This window comes from Centruroides sculpturatus, unplaced genomic scaffold (genome assembly GCF_000671375.1).
Source record: "Centruroides sculpturatus isolate CEXI.00-Female unplaced genomic scaffold, Cexi_2.0 scaffold882, whole genome shotgun sequence".
Lineage (NCBI taxonomy): Eukaryota > Metazoa > Arthropoda > Arachnida > Scorpiones > Buthidae > Centruroides > Centruroides sculpturatus.
The window spans coordinates 51646-72137 of record NW_019385168.1 but is presented as its reverse complement, the minus strand read 5'-3'; the positions used below and the strand labels follow the sequence as shown (position 1 = coordinate 72137).

Genomic DNA, 20492 nt, shown 5'->3' with positions numbered 1-20492 from the left:
ACTTGACGTGAACAGGAGACATTCAGAAATAGAATCGGGACCAGATCTCTAATCAGAAACGGGGAACCTAATTCTTGCATTCTGTGAAAACGGGTAAGATTGGCTATAATGTAATTATCTTAATCTTCACTATCGTTACTTCTTAAAAACCCAGCGAAGCGGGTCCTTGCAGCTAGATTCTATATTACTTTGAAAAACAGTCTTTTATATATAAGAAAAACTATATTACATACAAATGTACGAACAAATAAAAACTCAGCAAAGCGGGTCCTTGCAGCTAGTAAGTAAATAAATACAAAAAAAACATTAACACAACTGCTAATATAGAGAAGGCCACTGTTGTGTCTGCTTCTTTAACTTGCTCAACTTTACAAATGCACCCATTCTAGATGAAAGTAGATTGCTCTAACCTACTTTAAATGATCAAAATAAATCTTTCTTACAATGATATCTAAAAGTATGAATCTTGTATACTTTCTACAGATAATATAATCATAAAACCCTCACAATCCAGCAAGATTTAGTGAATGAATGTTTATCACCATCTTAAATGGTCATCATAAAGTTCAAGAATCAGTCAAAATAAGTGGTCCTAAATCATAAAATGACAGTCCTCAGGACATTAGGGAAAGTAATCTTACCATAATGTGCAGTACACATTTTAGTATATTTGTGCTATGTTGACAACGTCTTGATTATCTGGAAAGAAAAACCAGACTTTCAACAATTTATCAGAGACGTCAATTCCAACAAGTTCGACCTAGAGCTCGAACTAGAGCAAGAGAACAATAAAATTATACATTTACTAGACATAGCATTAGAAATAGAGAAAGGAGGGGATATTGCTACAAAAGTGTACAGAAAGGCAACTTATAACCTGCTGTTAATATCATGGACCTCTCATGACCTGAAAACTATAAAATAGCAGTGTTCTGGGAATTTATAAAGAGACATACGCACAAACTGCAGCAAACCACAAGACAGAATTACAGAATTAGATCATCAAAGAACTAGGTAGGCAATGTGGTGTCAGCCAGAATACAATAAGGGCCATTATTAACAAAAGAATAGAAGACGATAACAAAAGAATAATAGAATAAACTGTAATGGAATATATGGCACTTCTAAGCAATATTTACAAAGAAATAGGAGCAGCAACAAACAAAAAGATAATTTTTAAAAGGAATCCAACAGTATAGCAGTTGTGTTAATGTATTTATTTATTTATATTTAGTTGGAAGAGGAATGTTTAACAAAGAGACTAGTAACTGTTAGTATCTTTAAAATTTATTTATTTTTTCCTTTTGTTGAAACCATGTCTTTATTTTTTAATATCTGCGTTATTCCACAATGAAGTGACTTCAGACTCTTGATACATCAACTTTATTCAGTTTCATACATTTTATACAATTGTTTCCCAACCAAATGTATAAAATAGACATGGTTTTTCTAAATTTTTGTCATATTTCAAAACTTTGCATGCAGCATCTCTCATATATCCATTTATAGTAAATTACATGATTTTTTTTTATTATAAGAACTTTCACGAAATGGATGAATTTTTTTTTAATCATCCTTCATACATTAATTCCTAAAATAATAATTTGAAAAATTATCATTTTTTGATTTTACATATTTTTGTTTTTATAATTTTAGAGTTTATGATAATTTTGTTTTTGCAGTAAGACTGGCTTTAAGTGCAATTTAAAACTAATCATCACTTCTATAGTTTATACAACTATTTATATAAGAATACTATAAACAATTAAAACTTACAATAAGTATGGTCAAAATTATTCATAATATTCAAGTTCTGTGATCAAAAATGTTTCACATGTACAGTGGTACCTCAGGATACAAACGCCCCAGCATACAAAATTTTCAGGATACGACATGAAATTCAAACATTATTTTGCTCCACGATACAAACAAAAACTCACCATATGATGTTACATTAGTTCACAGTGCCATTTTTTATTCACTTCTGTTCATTGGTCTCAGTTAGCATGTTTGCTTCGCTGTGGAAGGATCTCGCTCGATAAAGGAAATCTTGAGGTATTATCACAAAGTGACTGATTTTATTGAAAAACAACATCCCGTAAAGGTTCACACTGGCCATATTGCTGCTCAGTTTAATGACATTTGCCAAAGTCATTTTACCAAGAGACCTCTATCCGGTGAAAGTACTGGTGGAAGTGAAAGAAAGAAAGCAAAAAGCAGTGAATGAAAACTAAAATATATATATAAAACAACACTATTTTTTTTTAATCTTTTCTGAGTTATTTTTAAGCTATTGTTACATTATGCTATGTAAGTTAAAGTTTTAGTATCATTTCCCTTCTCCCTCTCTTCCGCCACCAGTTTACACCTCCACCGTTGTCTATCCTCAAAGATACAGTGCAAATAAAACTACATTTTTTTTAATCAATTATTATTCTATTGATATTATGGCTATTTATACATTTACAACTACAATAATCTAGACATGTTAATTTTTAAATATACTTGTATATTGGCCCACAAGTATATATTATATATACTTGTGGCCCAAAACTCCTTGACTTCTTTCAATGCGGCCCAGAGAAACAAAAAGGTTGGACACCCCTGTTTTAGTGCAGAGAGAGTTCACAAAGCAGGGTTGGACACCCTGCTTTGTGAACTCTCTCTCAGACTAGCCAGGAAAGCTATTAGAGCGTCCCTTTTGTATAGTGAACTTATTTAATCGCATTTAACCTATGTATCCTAGCTTAGTTATATAAATAAATGCTTGTTTAGTTTTAGCTTAGTTATATAAATAAATGCTTGTTTAGTATCGCATTTAACCTATGTATCCTAGCTTAGTTATATAAATAAATGCTTGTTTAGTTTTTAAACCTGTCTCCTGTTTCTGAAGGACACCTACCGACTTACCGACGCACTCCCCACTCAAATTTTTGCCCTCTTAGCCATCCGACAAGCCGAGAACAGGTTTTACCAACCTGTTGCAGAGTAAGTGGTCATTTGAGATGACGTTCTAAGAACAATTTTAAAAAAATTTTTTCAAGCACAATGGATATTTGAATCTCAGAACTATCTGCCTGAAGAAGACCTGAAATAACGGTCGAAAACGTTTGTAGCATTTTTAAAAATATTTTACTGGTTATTTAAGGTTGAAGAGAGTGTTGTGCCTAACATATTGTATTTGTTTTATTCTTTAATCTCTGGGTCATTCTCTTTCTCAAATTTCTTTAGGAATGTCCTTACTTTTTGTCGTGTGATAGCCAAGTCCTCAGTCCACCAGGCAGCATGTTTCCTCTGTATGGTAATAGTGTTTGTGGCAAGATGAGCAGTTTTAATGGTATTAGTTAAAATGTCTACCAGATCAGGTTCCTCTTCATTTGTAAGGATTGGCTTGCACCTGTGAGATCTGAGGGATCATTTTTAATTAATATAAAATATTTGAGGAGAAAATTTTATTAAAGAAAGGATGTAACATCCGTCATTATTGGAGAGAAGGGAAGTTGAATTTCCTTTAGATGGCCAACTTGAGGGATGAGTCAGATCGGCTTTTGCACATGATGCAGGCTGTCAGAGAAGCCGTCTATAAATAGGGGCTTTTTCCTGCCATTCCAGGTAGTCTATCAAAAGGAAGATTAACAAAATGTGTGTCGTCCAAAAGGAAGATTGCCATAAAAATTACGTGTGGTTCCCAATGTAGGACGTGCCATATAATATTTGCGGAGTTCCCTGAAGATAAGTACTGGCCACATAAGCATCGATCTCTTTATAGAACTAAAGATCACCTTCCATAATATAGAAGATAAAGTCACCAAACATATTGATGAATTTTGAATAATGCCATCTCGAAGATAAGCATCAATTGAAGATACAAATATAACTACGATTGTTAAGATAGTATGTCATTAGAACCAATGTAAACTCTCTCTCAATGAGAGTTAGGAGCTTAATTATTTTGTAATCCTTTGTTTTATTGATTCTTTTATTAGATATTTGTTTTATTGTTTAAGTATTGCCTCACTCATGACTCAAATCCACTCCAACAGCCACTCCACTTATTCATGTCTCTCCCACTTGAACTTCCACACGAACATGTGATAGTCTGCATAATTGATTATCTGGTGTCAGGAAAAAAACATCCAGGGTTCTTACAAATACCTGTTCATTTATAAACTTCTTAGGAAGTCATCCGTCCACAAAGTGAGCCAATCTAACAATTGGGTGCCACATAAGTGACATAGGATTAGAGTTAAATAGCTCTATGACCTTGGAAAATTCAGCCATATATGGGTGTGTTCTCACACACTCATATTTGGCTGAATTTTCCCTCGAAAATAGTCCAATCTGTAATCTTCATTTGAATGTCTGGAGTAGGTTCTGTGTTTGTGTTGTCAAGTATCCAGCAAATGTACCTAAATGCGCTAACCTCTTCTGAGGTGGCGCAATAGGAAACAAGGTGTTGGGCATAGTCGTTGGCTAAGCACAGATCGACCCAGCTAACACCACGATCTGTAAAGGTGGGTAAAGGGCTGGTGTTGCAGGAGAATAAGTTATTCTTTGCTAGAAATTCGACATTTCATGTCATCTTGAGGACTATGCCAAATATAACTTTTTGCTTCTTCTGGTTCAATGTCACAACTTGGTGAATTTATCGACACTTGGCAAAAGCCCAAAATGCGTATCTGTATGAATTAAAATTGATTGAATGATGAAATTATTTGCCAAGTGTCAATAAATTCACCAAGTCATGACATTGAACCAGAAGAAACAAGACGACGACACGGTTTCAACAAATAAATAACTTTTTGTGTTGAAATCTCCATTCACAATCCGTAGTTATTACCTATGTTCCTTTCGACGTTTTCCAATTCTCTGATAATGTTTTGTGGACTCCCATCTGAGGGACATTATACTGAAGATAAGAAGATGTTAGTTGAATTATTGGAGATTTTAATTGTGGTAATAGAGTTTGAACTGTAGTGAGGAAAAAACTGAATATTTGTTTTATCATTGAAGATGAGAATTCCTGTTTTATTGTCAAAGTAAACTTAAAAGGAGGAAAGATTCTCCATCTCCCAAATCAGACGATGCCATCATTATGACATATGGTTCTTGAATTAACATAATGTCAGTTTGCCAATCCTTGGCAATCTTCTGTAGAAGTGAAGATGCATCCTTGCTCCTCTGAGCATTCAATTGTAAGATAATTATAAAGCAAGTGTACGATTGACTAGGTCTATCCTGAATATTGGAGTTAACAGAGTGGTTGGAAGTATGCTGTTAATTAGATGCCATAATTTGTTTGTTCAATTGTTTGTCTTTTCAGCCACAGAGTTATGGTGCATATTTGACTGAAGGCATTGTGTCCTGAAGGTACCTGCATACTTGTTGGTTGTTGCTTGTTATATTCTTGACAATTAGTGCATACAGGTGATTTGTATCATATTTTACAATCTTTGTAGCTGTATTGTCTGGAGCAGTGGCTACACTTTAGATGTTTAGTACACTCATGAGCATAATGTCCATACCTCAACACTTGAAACATCTAGTGAGTGGAATGACCCTAACATTGTACCAGTTAAGGGAAAGGTGTGTTTTGTTATTGCTGTGTTGCGTATGTCGACTGAAACTGTTAATACTACGTGATTGCAGTTTTCTTTCACCCTCTCTTTCTGAATTATTGAGGACACTATATAATCTTCCATGAATTGTTCTCTGCCAATGGGTCTAATGGGTATATTATTTTGTCTAAATAAGGCTTTGGTAATGTCTTCCTGTTTAATGGAGCTTAGGGCATTGATTATAATAATACGGGGCTTCTTACCTTCTGATACAGTGCATCTGATTTCCCCTGTTAGTTCTGGAATATCCTGTATTGCTTTGGAAAGGGTGTCTCCATCTCTCCTGTCTCCCACATAAACACACATTCCATTTCCTTTGATTGTGTGCATTGATTTCACATTAATTTTCAATTTTTGTGGTTCTATGTTCTGGAGGATAGTACTAGTAACTTCTTTCATGTCGACAACTGTCCCTTCCTCCACTGTCTTTGGATAAACTAAAACATCATGGCTGCCTCTGTGTCCCTCTTTGTCAATTTTCTTATTCAAAGATTTGTAAATGGTTATTGTGGTTTCACTTGGTTTCACATTTGATTTTAAGGCTTCTGAGTAAGTCATTCTTTGTGTTTCTTTGGGAGGATATATTGGTTGTGACACTGCATTTTTGGCCCTTACTTCATGTATAATGCCCATAATTTGATTGATATAACCAAAAAGTTTAGTAGCTCTGTCTCTGGCTTCCACCCTTTCTTTTTTTGTTAATAGTGAAATTGCATGACTCTGGAAGAAGAATGAAAATCTTCCCCAGATGAAGGCCAGCTTCCTGCAGGATAAGATTTTCTGGGGCCAAGAACAGAGGAAGATTGTGATAAAGCACCCTCCTGGGACACAGCTAGCAGACTATCAGAAAGTGCCATAATGAGGATGAGCATGACACACCGAAAAAGCATATAAAAAAAAAAAAAAGAAAGAAAATAAATAACCAAATTACAGACAGAGGTAAAGTGGTGGGTAGGGCAGACAACTTGTCTATCCAGCACCTCTTTAAAATAACTGTAATAAAGCCCAAAACCCTTAACAAAAAGAATGAAGAGAAATGACTCAGAACTAATAAATAATAAAACACCAATAAAACAAATTAAATAGTTAGATATAATCCAATCATTACTGTCTAAGTGTGGGTGAGAGTAGCGTGTAGGTTCGAACAAAGTAGGTCAATGACCTAGATGGCTACTCCAAACGAAAAATGCTATGACACTAAAACTAGGAGTATGAAACTTACACAGGGGGTATGAAACTTACACAAATCAGAGAGAATATTACTACAAAAGCCACACCAAAAACATGGCTGATCAACCAAACGGATGTCCTGCAAGAGGCTTGCAAAATGCAAACTTAAAAAACCATGAAAAGTGGCTGAAATTTAGGCCTAACTTAAAATTAAAAATGGCTTAAGACCCCTGTTAGAAACCACTATTCCTAAATAAAAGCCTGAAGGGGTTCACTAAATGGAAAACAAAAAATTTTTGAAAACAAAGTCTGGTCTTGACTGTTATAACAGTCACGGCACAATAACAATTGTAAAACCCAAAGAAGTGGGCCAATTTGAAAAGTTTTAGCGGAATAATCAACCAGAACATTTCAGTAACCAAATAAAAGCGTTTAGCTAATGGATTAAAATGAAATAAGACAAAATGCAATCCAGCACAGGGAAGGTCAATGACCTTGACTACTACTCCCGACTAAAACTGCTATTACAGTAATACCCCGAACTTACAGGATAGGTGGAACCGAGCAATAACTGCATAAGTCAGGGTATAATTTTGCAATTTGTGTAAAATCCAAGTCGGATGTATGTAAGCCAATAAATGTTCTTGCTAATATTATCTCGTCTTTTGATTCGTTCATGGTTACAAAAAAATCACCACATAGAGTCTCTCAAGTCTCTGTAGATATAACAAACACAGAAATAAATAACACAAAATAAATTGTAGCTATGTGTCAATTCCATGCGACACATCCGAACATGTAAGCTAAACAATAGTGTGGTGAGAGTGAGTATTCAAGAGTTGCATGGTGCTCAAACAAAAGATGAATCAACGAGATTTGAAAATCACATAACTCTGGGTTTGTGTAAGTCGGGATAGTGTAAGTCGAGGTATTACTGTACATCTAAACTAATAAAACTAGGTGTGTCAGACTTTCACAGATTAAAGAGAATAATAATATAAAAGCCACACCCAATGCACAGCCTGATCAACCAAGCAGAGAATCCAAGGGAAGCCCATGAAACGCCAACTTAAAAACTGTTATAAGTGGCCAAATTTTTGGCCTAACTAAAAAGATAGAATGGTTTTAGATTCCCTTTAGATAACACTTTAAATATGTAAAAGCATGAACTGAACTAATACACAAAACAGAAAACAAAAAATATTGAAAAACAAAGTTTGGACTTGATCATTATAACAGTTGTCCATATAATACATGAATAAATAACTAAATATATAAAATAAATCTATATATATATAAATGGACATGTGTGTCCCTATATTTCACTTTTCCGCCAAAACTACACATTGCACGTGAATGGTGTTTGTATGTGGTAGTAGCCCCAAGTCTCCATTCGTGCACCCTGGGGGGTTGCGTCTCGATAGCTATAAGAGTGCGGGAGATATGGGGCTGAAAGTGGTTAAAAGTGCTTTCTATTTTGAATGTTTTGTTCGAATTTGTTCGAATTTAATTTGAACATAAAATTCAAATATTGGTTCAATTATAGAACAATTGTAAAAGTTCCAGAAACATTGAAAATAGTTTGTTTGACTTGACGTGAACAGGAGACATTCAGAAATAGAATCGGGACCAGATCTCTAATCAGAAACGGGGAACCTAATTCTTGCATTCTGTGAAAACGGGTAAGATTGGCTATAATGTAATTATCTTAATCTTCACTATCGTTACTTCTTAAAAACCCAGCGAAGCGGGTCCTTGCAGCTAGATTCTATATTACTTTGAAAAACAGTCTTTTATATATAAGAAAAACTATATTACATACAAATGTACGAACAAATAAAAACTCAGCAAAGCGGGTCCTTGCAGCTAGTAAGTAAATAAATACAAAAAAAACATTAACACAACTGCTAATATAGAGAAGGCCACTGTTGTGTCTGCTTCTTTAACTTGCTCAACTTTACAAATGCACCCATTCTAGATGAAAGTAGATTGCTCTAACCTACTTTAAATGATCAAAATAAATCTTTCTTACAATGATATCTAAAAGTATGAATCTTGTATACTTTCTACAGATAATATAATCATAAAACCCTCACAATCCAGCAAGATTTAGTGAATGAATGTTTATCACCATCTTAAATGGTCATCATAAAGTTCAAGAATCAGTCAAAATAAGTGGTCCTAAATCATAAAATGACAGTCCTCAGGACATTAGGGAAAGTAATCTTACCATAATGTGCAGTACACATTTTAGTATATTTGTGCTATGTTGACAACGTCTTGATTATCTGGAAAGAAAAACCAGACTTTCAACAATTTATCAGAGACGTCAATTCCAACAAGTTCGACCTAGAGCTCGAACTAGAGCAAGAGAACAATAAAATTATACATTTACTAGACATAGCATTAGAAATAGAGAAAGGAGGGGATATTGCTACAAAAGTGTACAGAAAGGCAACTTATAACCTGCTGTTAATATCATGGACCTCTCATGACCTGAAAACTATAAAATAGCAGTGTTCTGGGAATTTATAAAGAGACATACGCACAAACTGCAGCAAACCACAAGACAGAATTACAGAATTAGATCATCAAAGAACTAGGTAGGCAATGTGGTGTCAGCCAGAATACAATAAGGGCCATTATTAACAAAAGAATAGAAGACGATAACAAAAGAATAATAGAATAAACTGTAATGGAATATATGGCACTTCTAAGCAATATTTACAAAGAAATAGGAGCAGCAACAAACAAAAAGATAATTTTTAAAAGGAATCCAACAGTATAGCAGTTGTGTTAATGTATTTTTGTATTTATTTACTTATTTTATGTATGTACTTATTTACTTATTTATTTTATTTATTTATTCATGTATTATATGTATGTATAGTTTATGTGTATATTGGTACAAGTAACCAATATAGATTGTAATTATTTATCTACGAGCCTGCACACTAGATATCTAAGAAAATTCAAAGTTTAAAAAGTTCCAAAACAAATGTTATAGAAATTGGAATCATTCATTTTTCTATTCCCAAGGAAGGCCATTCAAACTGGCCAAAAATATTAGAAAAGTGAATAAAATGACTGCATTTTTAATGGTTTTTGTATTGAGGTTTGAGGATTATGGAGGCTGCCTAGTTTTTGTTGAAAGCTACATTCCATTTAAGTAGGTAGGTCAGTTGCCATAATATGCAAATATAGAGGTACAGAGAATCCTTGTGATAACATTGAGCACATCTGGGTTTCTCTGAAGGTCAACATCGTGTCATATCACAAGAGAAAATCTATGGCTATTTTTCTTCACTGAATGCACCATGACTGGGATAACCTATCTTGACATGCTGCAGCAGTTTTTAATCTTACAATTAGAAGAGGACTAATGATTACCTGTTCCAACAAGGTGGTACATCCATTTCTTGAATAAACATCTGCCTCACTGCTGAATTGGCCATCCAGTTACTCCCTGTGATTTTACTTTCCTGGCTGTTTTTATGACATATGCAAACAAGTACAACCAAACACTGCTAGATATCATTTTAATTCATATATTGTAAATCATTATGCCTTGTGGTTTTGAACAAATGCTAAATGCATTTTCTTTTGGTGAGTGATTTTCCATTATTTATTTGCTTTATGTTGCACACTGCTTTGATCATGCAAGAACTTTTACATTCCTCAACCATATTCACGCGACTAAACCTTGTGTGCAACTTCTTTCTCTTCCCCAAAATGAAAATCAAGTTAAACAAAAGATTTGATGCAATAAAAGAGACTGAAGCTGAATCACAGACAATGCTAAACACACACTAAAAACAGACTTCTAGTATGCATTCCATTTGCATCCATAAGGCAATAGTAATGAAATCAGTGTGTATCTGCTCTGAAGGAAATTAAGATGACAGTGATGACTAAGATCCATATATGATATAATTTTATTTATTCGGTTCTTAATACTCTTGAAACGGCTGTACCACACTTGCATTGAATCTAAAATAAGATATGGTATTGCTGTATGGGGAACCGCATCTCTATACGCTGTTAATAAACTTCAGATGGCACAAAATCGTTACGTGTTCAATTTATAATTTAAACTTTATGGAATCAGTGTCTGAACTCTACCACACCAATAATATTGACAAGATTAGTGAAATTTACAAGAAACAGATTCTATTGGAGGGTTTCAAATATATAAAGGGCAAAAAGGAAAACAGCTTCCTTGGAATTGTTATTCATTCATTCATTTTTATTTACTATGTACTGTCAAGTACATTCCTGGCCTCGCATGGAGCATTACCAGGAGATAAACAATACAAATACGTTACAATATATATTCATACAGAAAATTAAATAACATTAAGTTGTAGTAATGGTAAATAAAAAATAAAAATAAATAACCACTTACTCCGACTCAGCCTCTTAAGCAATATACTAGATACACCCAACACACCTTATTGCTGAGAACATATATTTATTAAACAAAACAAACGTTTTCAACCCAATTTATGGGCCATCGTCAGGTTAACATTGTTCGACTCTAATACAAAATCAAACACATTCAAAATTAACCAAATTAGAACATAGGTTTAAATTAAACCAATAGAACATGCTTAACCACAATAAAATAATAAATAATAAACTAAAATATCACACAAAAAAACGAAAATAAAATATGGTGATTAACCGTACACACTAGGTACCAATTTTTTCTACATTATCCCAGATATCTATTGAGTCCCTGCAGGTGTATTATTACGCGTGTTTTTTCTTACTATGTATTTCCACGATGAAGGTAACACTGTCGCATCCTTGTAATTTAAACATCTATCCGTTAAACTTGCCCTGTATATTTCACATTTTTCAGTTATGGATGAGAGCGTTGGCGAGTGCACTTTTGCAAGGATTTTGGCATCTTCCCATTTAATAACAGAACCTTCTGCTTGTGCCATTTTGGATAATGCTGTTACACATGTTTGTTTTGTTTAATAAATATATGTTCTCAGCAATAAGGTGTGTTGGGTGTATCTAGTAAAAATAAATAGATAAAATTGTTGAGGGACATTGATAGGATGATCACAATTTAACTATTAACATTTACATAGATATAAAGTTATTATAAATTTTTGTGATTAATATATATTTAATTAATAAATATCTTGGTGATTGAGTATTTAGAGATTAAGAAGGTGAACAGAAATAACTGTTTCAGGTCTCAAGAACATAATTCTCAGCCTAAGTAGTTAGAACTTGGATTGACGTATGTTTTTGCCGCTTCAAGATGGAATGAAGTTGGGCAACAACACATTCCTTAAACAGGGTATCTTGAGCAGAGTATTATTAAAAAGCAAATTATAGGTAACACATCACCTCTGTAGCGCAGGACGATTTGAATGTATGTCTGAGATATCACAAGATTGGTATAGGAGAATGTCGCAGATCAACACGAGATACTCGTATAATTCGTGAATATAGTCTCCCAGTTGTTAAACTAGAGATGGAAAGATATGCACCAATCTTTCAATTAATCTTCTATTGGAATAGTCTGTGCAACGATTTACGTAACATATCAAGTTACGAAATCTTCAAAAAAAAAAAAATGGAAAAAAAATGGAAAAAACTTAAGCCACAGTGATATTTGTTCTCAATTAATTTTTGGACTTGATGTAGAATGTAATTTTCTTTCTCAGCTTGTGTCCTGTTTTTGTTTTGTTTTATTTTTTTGTTGGTTTTGTTGATTTTTGCTTTAAGATGCTTGTAAAAGGCCAACCTGGCCACAGTGTCTTTTTGAGAAATAAAATAAATAAATATTGATGAATTTCAGGAACTTTTTGACTATCATCTTGCATTAAAATATTGCATGTCTAAATAATAAATCTCTCATATTAAAAGTTGTAAAAAAAACTTTAATCTTTATGTTGTTTTGTATACTATTTGTATATTTGTATACTGTAATTTATAAATATAAATATATATATATCCACTAAACTTTTAATGCTTTGCAGTAAATTTTAACATATCACAAACATTTTTGGCCCACCCTAGGACCTTCTTCAGGTAGAATTTTATAGAAACTTTTTCTGGTGTGATTATCATTCGATTTCATTTCCGATGCATTCTAATTTGTATTAGAATTTCTTTTTTAAATTTTAAATTTCTAACAATGTGTGCCTTCGTCAGTTGTTATAATGCCGGGTCATACATAGTCTGCCATGCCCTTGACAGTTGCTTTTCATCTTTAAAATTGATTGAAAGGCCATGACATTCCACTTTAAAAATTTCCAATGCCTCCAAATTTCTAAGCTGGTGTATATTACGAGTTTGCTGGATCATGGTCGCTTGTAGTAATTTGGGTGTAATACCGTTTTCACTGGCATATATGGCTAAGGCAGTAGTTTTTTCTTCTTTTCAATATCAGTTTTATGTTCACAGAGACCTTGTATATATCAAATTTACAAGAAGATGATCTCATCTTCTCTCATAGATCTGATATATACAAGATCTCGGTTGAATCTGCTATCCTTAAGCAGAATTTTATACACTCCCAGTGATCTTTCTATGTTCGCCCCATCTTTCTCATTCCTTACCAGGCCAAATGCATCTGGCTTACATCTGTAGGCTATGTTTGAATTAGTATAAGTCCCAATTTCTTTATATAGAGACTGCATGTGGCACTCATATGTTATAGTACTACAGTAGGACGACTCATCTCGCTACGGACTATTTTCTGGAGTCCTATCTAACTGATCTTTGAGTTGCATTTTATATACTTTTTTATTGTAGCCATGGCTTTCGGCAACTTCCTCTATTTGTTTTATTTTCCTCTGCTTGTCTTGTTCTTTGTTACAGTGCTTGTGGGCCCTTCTAGTAAGCACTCTAAAGGCCGCCATTTTGTAATCATACAGATTGTTAGAGTTGTCTGGCATGTATATTGGTATGGTGCTCAGTTTTCAGTATATCTTAGTATCATATTTGCTGCCATTAAAGGTAATGTTAATGTCTAAACAACGAGCTTCCTTATTACTCATCTGTTCTAACTTGATCGTAAGACCATAAGGATTGTTATTTATACAGCACATAAATTCTTTGACATTTGGCTTTGTTTTCCAGATGATGCATACGTTATCAATGTATCTTTTATATATTTCAATATTGGAAAGGAACTTGGGGATGATCTTAGCTTCTAAAAGATGCACCACAATTTCAGCAAGGTTCCCTGATAATGGGCTACCCATAGGTACTCCTCCGTAAACAGCATAAACAGGGCTCTAATTTAACCAATGGGTATAGCACCTTAAATTCTAAAATGGTAATCCAGAAGTCTTCAGATGGTAGGCAATTGTGTATAGCTTCAAATTATCTGTGTTGAATCGGAAATTGTAAATCGATAGCTTTCTAGGTGCTTAGCCAAGAGCTTGTGGATCTGCTCTATTTTTATGGTGGGTGCATTGGTTTTGTCTAAGATAGGTCTCAATTCCATCCCCTATTTATGTATTTTGGCATATGCAAAGAGTCTGGGAATTGCTGGTGAGGCTGCCGTTGCTTTGTCTAGTCACAATTTTCTTGCTAGATGGGTGTGTGTAAACTTGTGGGCTCTTGATTGGATCTTATCAATGAAGTCCTTTCACTCTGTGTCTCATAAATATTTCTGTAATATAGTGGTGTAGGAATCCCTTTTCATCAACACTATAGCTTTATTTTTGTCAGCCTTTAGAAGGGTAATGTTATTTTACAGTAGCCGTTTCTTGCTCTTATTTAAAGTTTTCCAATATTCTGCTTCCTCATGGTACTTCTTTATGTTATATTGCTTCATTTGGAAGTATGCCTTCCATCTGAAGTGTTCTTTTTGGGTTTTGCTCAGTTGTGTATGAGGGTTTCGATTTCCAGCATGGTGGTTTCTGGTGTTAGTTTACATGTTCTTGGCACAAACATCAGTCCTTTTCTAAGCACTGTTTTAATATATTCTGGAGGGTTAATTCTATCCCAGCAGATTATTGAGGCTTGCCCACTTTTTTCATTCTTTGGTTTTTGGAACTCAGTTTTTTCTTATATCAGGATTTTAGTTTCTCCACTAGCCTCCCTTGTATAGTTATAACCCTGTTGTTAGCCTCTATTAAGCTATTATAGTCTTTCTCATATAGGCGATCTTCGAATTTAATTAGACTACAGTAGTGTGTCAATTACCTGAATCAATTGGGAACTGGGGTTTTTGGAAAATCAATTTTTCGGATAACCAATTATGTACAAAAAAAATACATTATTAATATAGTATATTAGTATANACTTGAAAATTTTTCCCAATGAAAATGAATAATAATAATAAGTTTCAATAAAAATGATAAAATGTAAATTTAATTTTATCATAACGATTTTGCTTGAATTTCGTTTCTTCTGAGATCGCAGTAATTCGCGACAGGTAAGCTAGTCACAGATATAAATGAAGAATTTATATAAAATATATATATTTAAAATAATTTCACCCTAAAATAGGTGGATACAAGAAAAAAATTATTTCCACTTGAATTTCAAAAATTTCATATTTTGTTTCTAAAATTATTACTTAATACATACCAAAGAGAAGGTCTGTGAGTAATAGTTAGCAGTGATATTCCCTGATCTTTAGCTGCTTGATAGATTTGACTTTCAACATCTATAGACACAGCACTGGTACATTCATCCAGTAATGCAAACTGTGGTCTATATTATATTAAATTACTATTAATATTTTAAAGAAAAAGCATGAAAAATAATATGAACAATACTATTTACTTGTGATAAAATAATCGTGCCATCCCCATTCTTTGCTTTTCTCCACCAGATAAAATATCTTTCCAATCTCCAGTAACATTCCATCCTGAAAAACAATTTGAAACATTTTATATAAAAACTTATAATAATGTTAATTTGGCAACAAAAATAAAGAAATGAGAATAAAAAATGATATTCAGAAATAAGACAATATTAAATATATTTTATAAAGAAAAAACTTAAAATAAAAAAGTAAGAAGCACAAATTGAAAATGAACTAGTCAAACAGATTTTGTTTCTTGTTAATCTATTGTTTAAGATAAAAATAAAGAAACATTAGCTGATAATTAATTGACTTTTTAGAAAAATTAGAATAAAGAAAGTACTAATCAGAAATAAAAAAATTATTATGTTAGATATGGAAAACTGAATACTTACATAGTTTTTTACAATATAACTTTTTCAATTGAATGTATGTGAGTGCTATGTGCTACCTGTCACAGTAATGACATAGTGCAAAATAGATGCACTATATCATTGTCAGAGTAATTAAGTGAATATAATATTACCCTTTTTTAATTACACCTTTTTTTGTATGAATTAGTTCCTTAATTTTTTAATTTGTTTTGCCAACAGATAGTGCTACATGTAAAGCTAGCAAGTCAAATGTAGGCAAAATTAATTGATATATAAAAATTAGATAATTCTTTTGGAATGTTAGGCACAAAATTATTTAAGTTAGAAGTATATTAACGTAATGCTAAGTTTCTTAGCAATTGGTTGAATGGCCTAGGAGTGCATATCAAACAAACAAACATCCTCATTTACATATATAGATAAAGATAAAAAGTTATCATATTAATTAAGAATTTATATAAACTGATATTCTTCCTTTTAATTTCAGATCATTACAAAATAGCTATAATACCAGTGGCATGCCGTGACATTTGATGATAGGACAGTGGTTCTTAATACAGTGCAAAAAAATTACATTTTTTTTTTTTTTTTTATCAATTATTATTCTATTATGGTTATTTATACATTTACAACTACAATATGCATTTTTCAGCGTTTTCCTTACTATAGTTATTTTTTTAATGTACTATTGGCTTTAATTTGAGTGTATTTTTTGTGTTGGAACGAATTATTTGGTTTTACATGTAATCATATGGGGAAAAATGATTCACCTTACGACATTTTCATGATATTATCTCAGTTTCGGAACGGATTAATTTTGTATCCTGAGATACCACTGTATTAATCTATATATATAAAAATGAATGTATGCCTGTGTGTCTGTCCTTCATGCATTACCACACCGATTTATCCGATTGCCATGAAACTTTGGGAAGTTGTTTAATATACTCCTGCAAAGGTTTCTGGCATAGTACATTTATCCTATAATAAACGGCGCATGTGTATATGAGCATTTTACTATGTGTTCGATCGATTTCAAATTATGAAGACCATTTCCCTCCTCCAAAAAATATCTCTATATATGCATTTGTTATTTACGATATTTGTAATAATTTTTGTTTAATCACTTTATTTCAACTTTTTTTTTGCTAATTATGTATTTGCTCAAACTTTGTTAAAACCTTAACTGTATCCTGAACAACAACCGAAGTTGTAGAAGGAAATTCACCTATTTTACCGATCTAGGGATCCCCCTTTTCCAAATTTTAATATCAACTCAAAATAATTTAAAAAGACAAATTACAATAAAACGGTTTATTATCCAATTATCAGAAATTTCATAACATGCCAAGGAAAAGAGGAAGGAGCAATTAAATAATCAAAATTATAAAGGATTAAAAAAAATATATAAAAATGGGGAATTTCACACTTTTGACAATCGCTGCAAGTGTGTGAGCTAAATTTGGAGAATCCATGCTTCTCGCATGGACAACTGTATGTGGTCAGCTCACGCGTTGGAAAACCTGATTTATTCGTGTATGCACCAGACGGAAAAACAAAAAATATCGTGTATCCACAAGCACTCCAATAAATAAATAGAATTGAAACGACACTTTGAAATGTTTTCCCGATGAAAATGAATAATAGTAATAAGTTTCAATAAAAATGATAAAATGTAAATTGAATTTTATCATAACGAGTTTGCTTGAATTTCCTTCCTTCTGAGATCACAGCAATGCGATGGGTAAGCTAGTTATGTTATAAATGACACATATGTCACAAATGTTGATAATATTTACATAGGTTTAAAATTAGATTCACGTAACTTAGTGATTCATAGAACTTTTTCAGACATTTTACTGGTGGTCCTTGCCTTAAAATAGTTGAGAAACACTGGCATAAATGTTTTAAAGGGTGTCTTCTTTTTTCAGTTGAGTAGAATCTGCAAAACTGTTAAGCCTTTGATATACCGAAAGTAAGTTATTTTACAGTTTATACATATAAAACTTAGATTTGTTGTTCATTTTTATTTGCTGAACACATTTTGTTTGGTTGATTTGTATGCATTGGTTTTTGCTTTTTTTCTAAAATATGCCACTTCTTATCACTTGTGTTTCAATTGTATGTAGAACTATTCCTTGAATTCTAAGTTAATAATTCACAAGTGTATAGACAGACAGACAGACAGACAAAATAAACTTTATTATGCCCGACACCGCTAGGCACAGTCGGAATGAATATATACAGTGTGTACATAGAGGTGACATGCTGAGCAGGAAAACCAACAGTGAGCGTAAAAGAAAAGAAATCAAAATACACGTAGATATAAAATCCTGATGTCAGGAGTCGTGCGGTAAATAAAAGTNATTCTTGCTTTGAAAAAAACATATAACATCTATTAATTTAGATATATTATATCTATTAGCCATAATTATCTTGTTATAATTTTCAATATTTTATATTGTTTACTAATGTTAAATTCTATTCTATTTTGATTTCCAAATTGCTTCAATTTTACAAAAGAATTGTTGTGAGATTTATGATTTTTGTGTATTTTACCAGCTTTACTCAAATTATTTAAATCGTCAAAGCCATTCTTATTCCACACACTAATTTTATTTGAAAATAGTAGGAAAGGCCAACAAAACAATTTTTTCACTTCTATGCATCCAGAAAGCCATTTTATGTCTTCATAAATTTTATCACGCAAAATGTCAAACAAATTTTTTTATTGACGTATTTATATTTAATTTAGGCATTGGTCTTTCTCTTTTAATAATGTTTTCTTTTTCATTATACAGTCTTGAGTCAAAACTTTTTAAAATAAATTTTCAATATCACAATTACATTTTGAATCACTAGCCACAATGTAAGGGCAAAAATTAAAAATAAAATTATAAAAACTTACTTGGTGAAATAAAATGTGTGGTGGGTATATATAGCTGGCACAAAATATCCTTCAATTATATTAATATACTTTTAAAGAAAATTATAATTAAATATAGTTTTGTGAAGAAACGTACATAAAAATAACAAAATATTCTTTACTTTTTAAATATTAGAACAATCCACTTAGTTAAAATTGCTCCCTATGAGTGACTGATGGATGGAATCGGAAACAATCTTGGTAGGTGTGTAGTGCATGCATGCATGCCAAATCCTGAGGGTGCTGATACCGGTTAATGTCAAATGCCTCTTTTGTCGCATCACTAGTATGTCTCAAAGGACGCAACATGGTGGTTGTAAATTTTAAATGTTTTAAATTTAGATTTTTACAGTTATGGTGTAAATTTTAAATGTTTAAAATTTACACCATAGCTGTAAAAATCTAAATTTGTTAAACTTAACAGTCATTTGTTTTCTAACTAATTCGTTTTAGGATCAGGTGTCCACAGAAATTTCTAAAATTTACAACTTTTCAGTCACTCTCATTGAACTGCAAAAATTTCTGTCTTTATTATGTCTAATATTATGAATAAATCAGTCCCCACTGTACTCGGCTAGAGATTGGTTCAGTTAAGCTTTTGTTTGAGTAAAATTCTGGCTCTTTCATCAGGGTTTTATTTATGTCCCTAATTCCCTAATCACTTAATTATTTAACTACTACTTAAGTAGAAATAAGTTGAATCCAGTTACTTTGTACTTGAATATTTGTAGTCTTGGGAAAAAAAGTGGAAAGACAAATTTTTATGACAATGGATACATAAATTGTAAATTTAAGGAAAATAAATTCTAGACCTTTTTCTGTACCTCATGCATCTCTCTCATTCATTAAATTTAGTTGTAAATGATGCTACCAAAGTAATGGTTAATTTTTTAACATTGTACAAGAATTGTATGCATTTTTTTCTACATCCCCTTAAAGATGGGACATACAAAATCGTAATATCACTGATTTAACATTGAAATCTGTAAGTAATGTAAGATGGGAGAGCGGAATAAAAATATCAAATATTTTAATGGATTTTTTAAAACTCCTGTCAATTATACAGAACTATCATAAAAACATACCAGTAAATTCTTATCAGTTGGGTTAAGTTATAAATCTACTCGTGATTCATGTAATTGGGCGAGGGTGGCCAAATATCTAGCGGGCAGGCGGCTAATGGCCCGGAACCGGTCCTGGATAGAATTGGATGCGGTATACGTGTAGCATCACCCAAGGTCCTAGGCTTCCACCAGCTAAACCGGGTGAGGTTGGTGCTCTGTAAAGCATATGCACAAATGAGTATAATCTGGCTGTTTGGAAGCTGACAATACAGCACTTCCATTTTGCCACTGATATTTGAATATACAATAGCAATCTTATCGTTTTTTTCACATGTAGTATAGAAATTTTTAATAAGATACATAATGCGGTTATAATAAAATACAGTAGATCCCCTATAAGACTGGTTCCTATAATTACGATTCCTATAAGATGGCGAAAAAATTGTGGCGGTATCCATACACAATGGTAAAAAAACTCCTATAATTACGTAAAATGTCATCGGGCAGCCGAACTACTTTCCCACCGTCCGTAGCGTGGAGCTACGGACGGTG

The 20492-nt window shown here is 32.6% G+C and overlaps 1 protein-coding gene across 1 annotated transcript in view; it reads right to left on the bottom strand.

The window, feature by feature from the left end:
• Positions 1-20492, bottom strand: part of LOC111635688 (ATP-binding cassette sub-family D member 2-like) — a gene marked incomplete at its 5' end in the record, with an annotated part of 81098 nt that overhangs the window by 13273 nt on the left and 47333 nt on the right. The window contains 2 exons of the mRNA XM_023380725.1: positions 15357-15482; positions 15555-15639. Coding sequence (XP_023236493.1) covers positions 15357-15482; positions 15555-15639 — 211 coding nt within the window. The remainder of the gene's footprint in view (positions 1-15356; positions 15483-15554; positions 15640-20492) is intronic.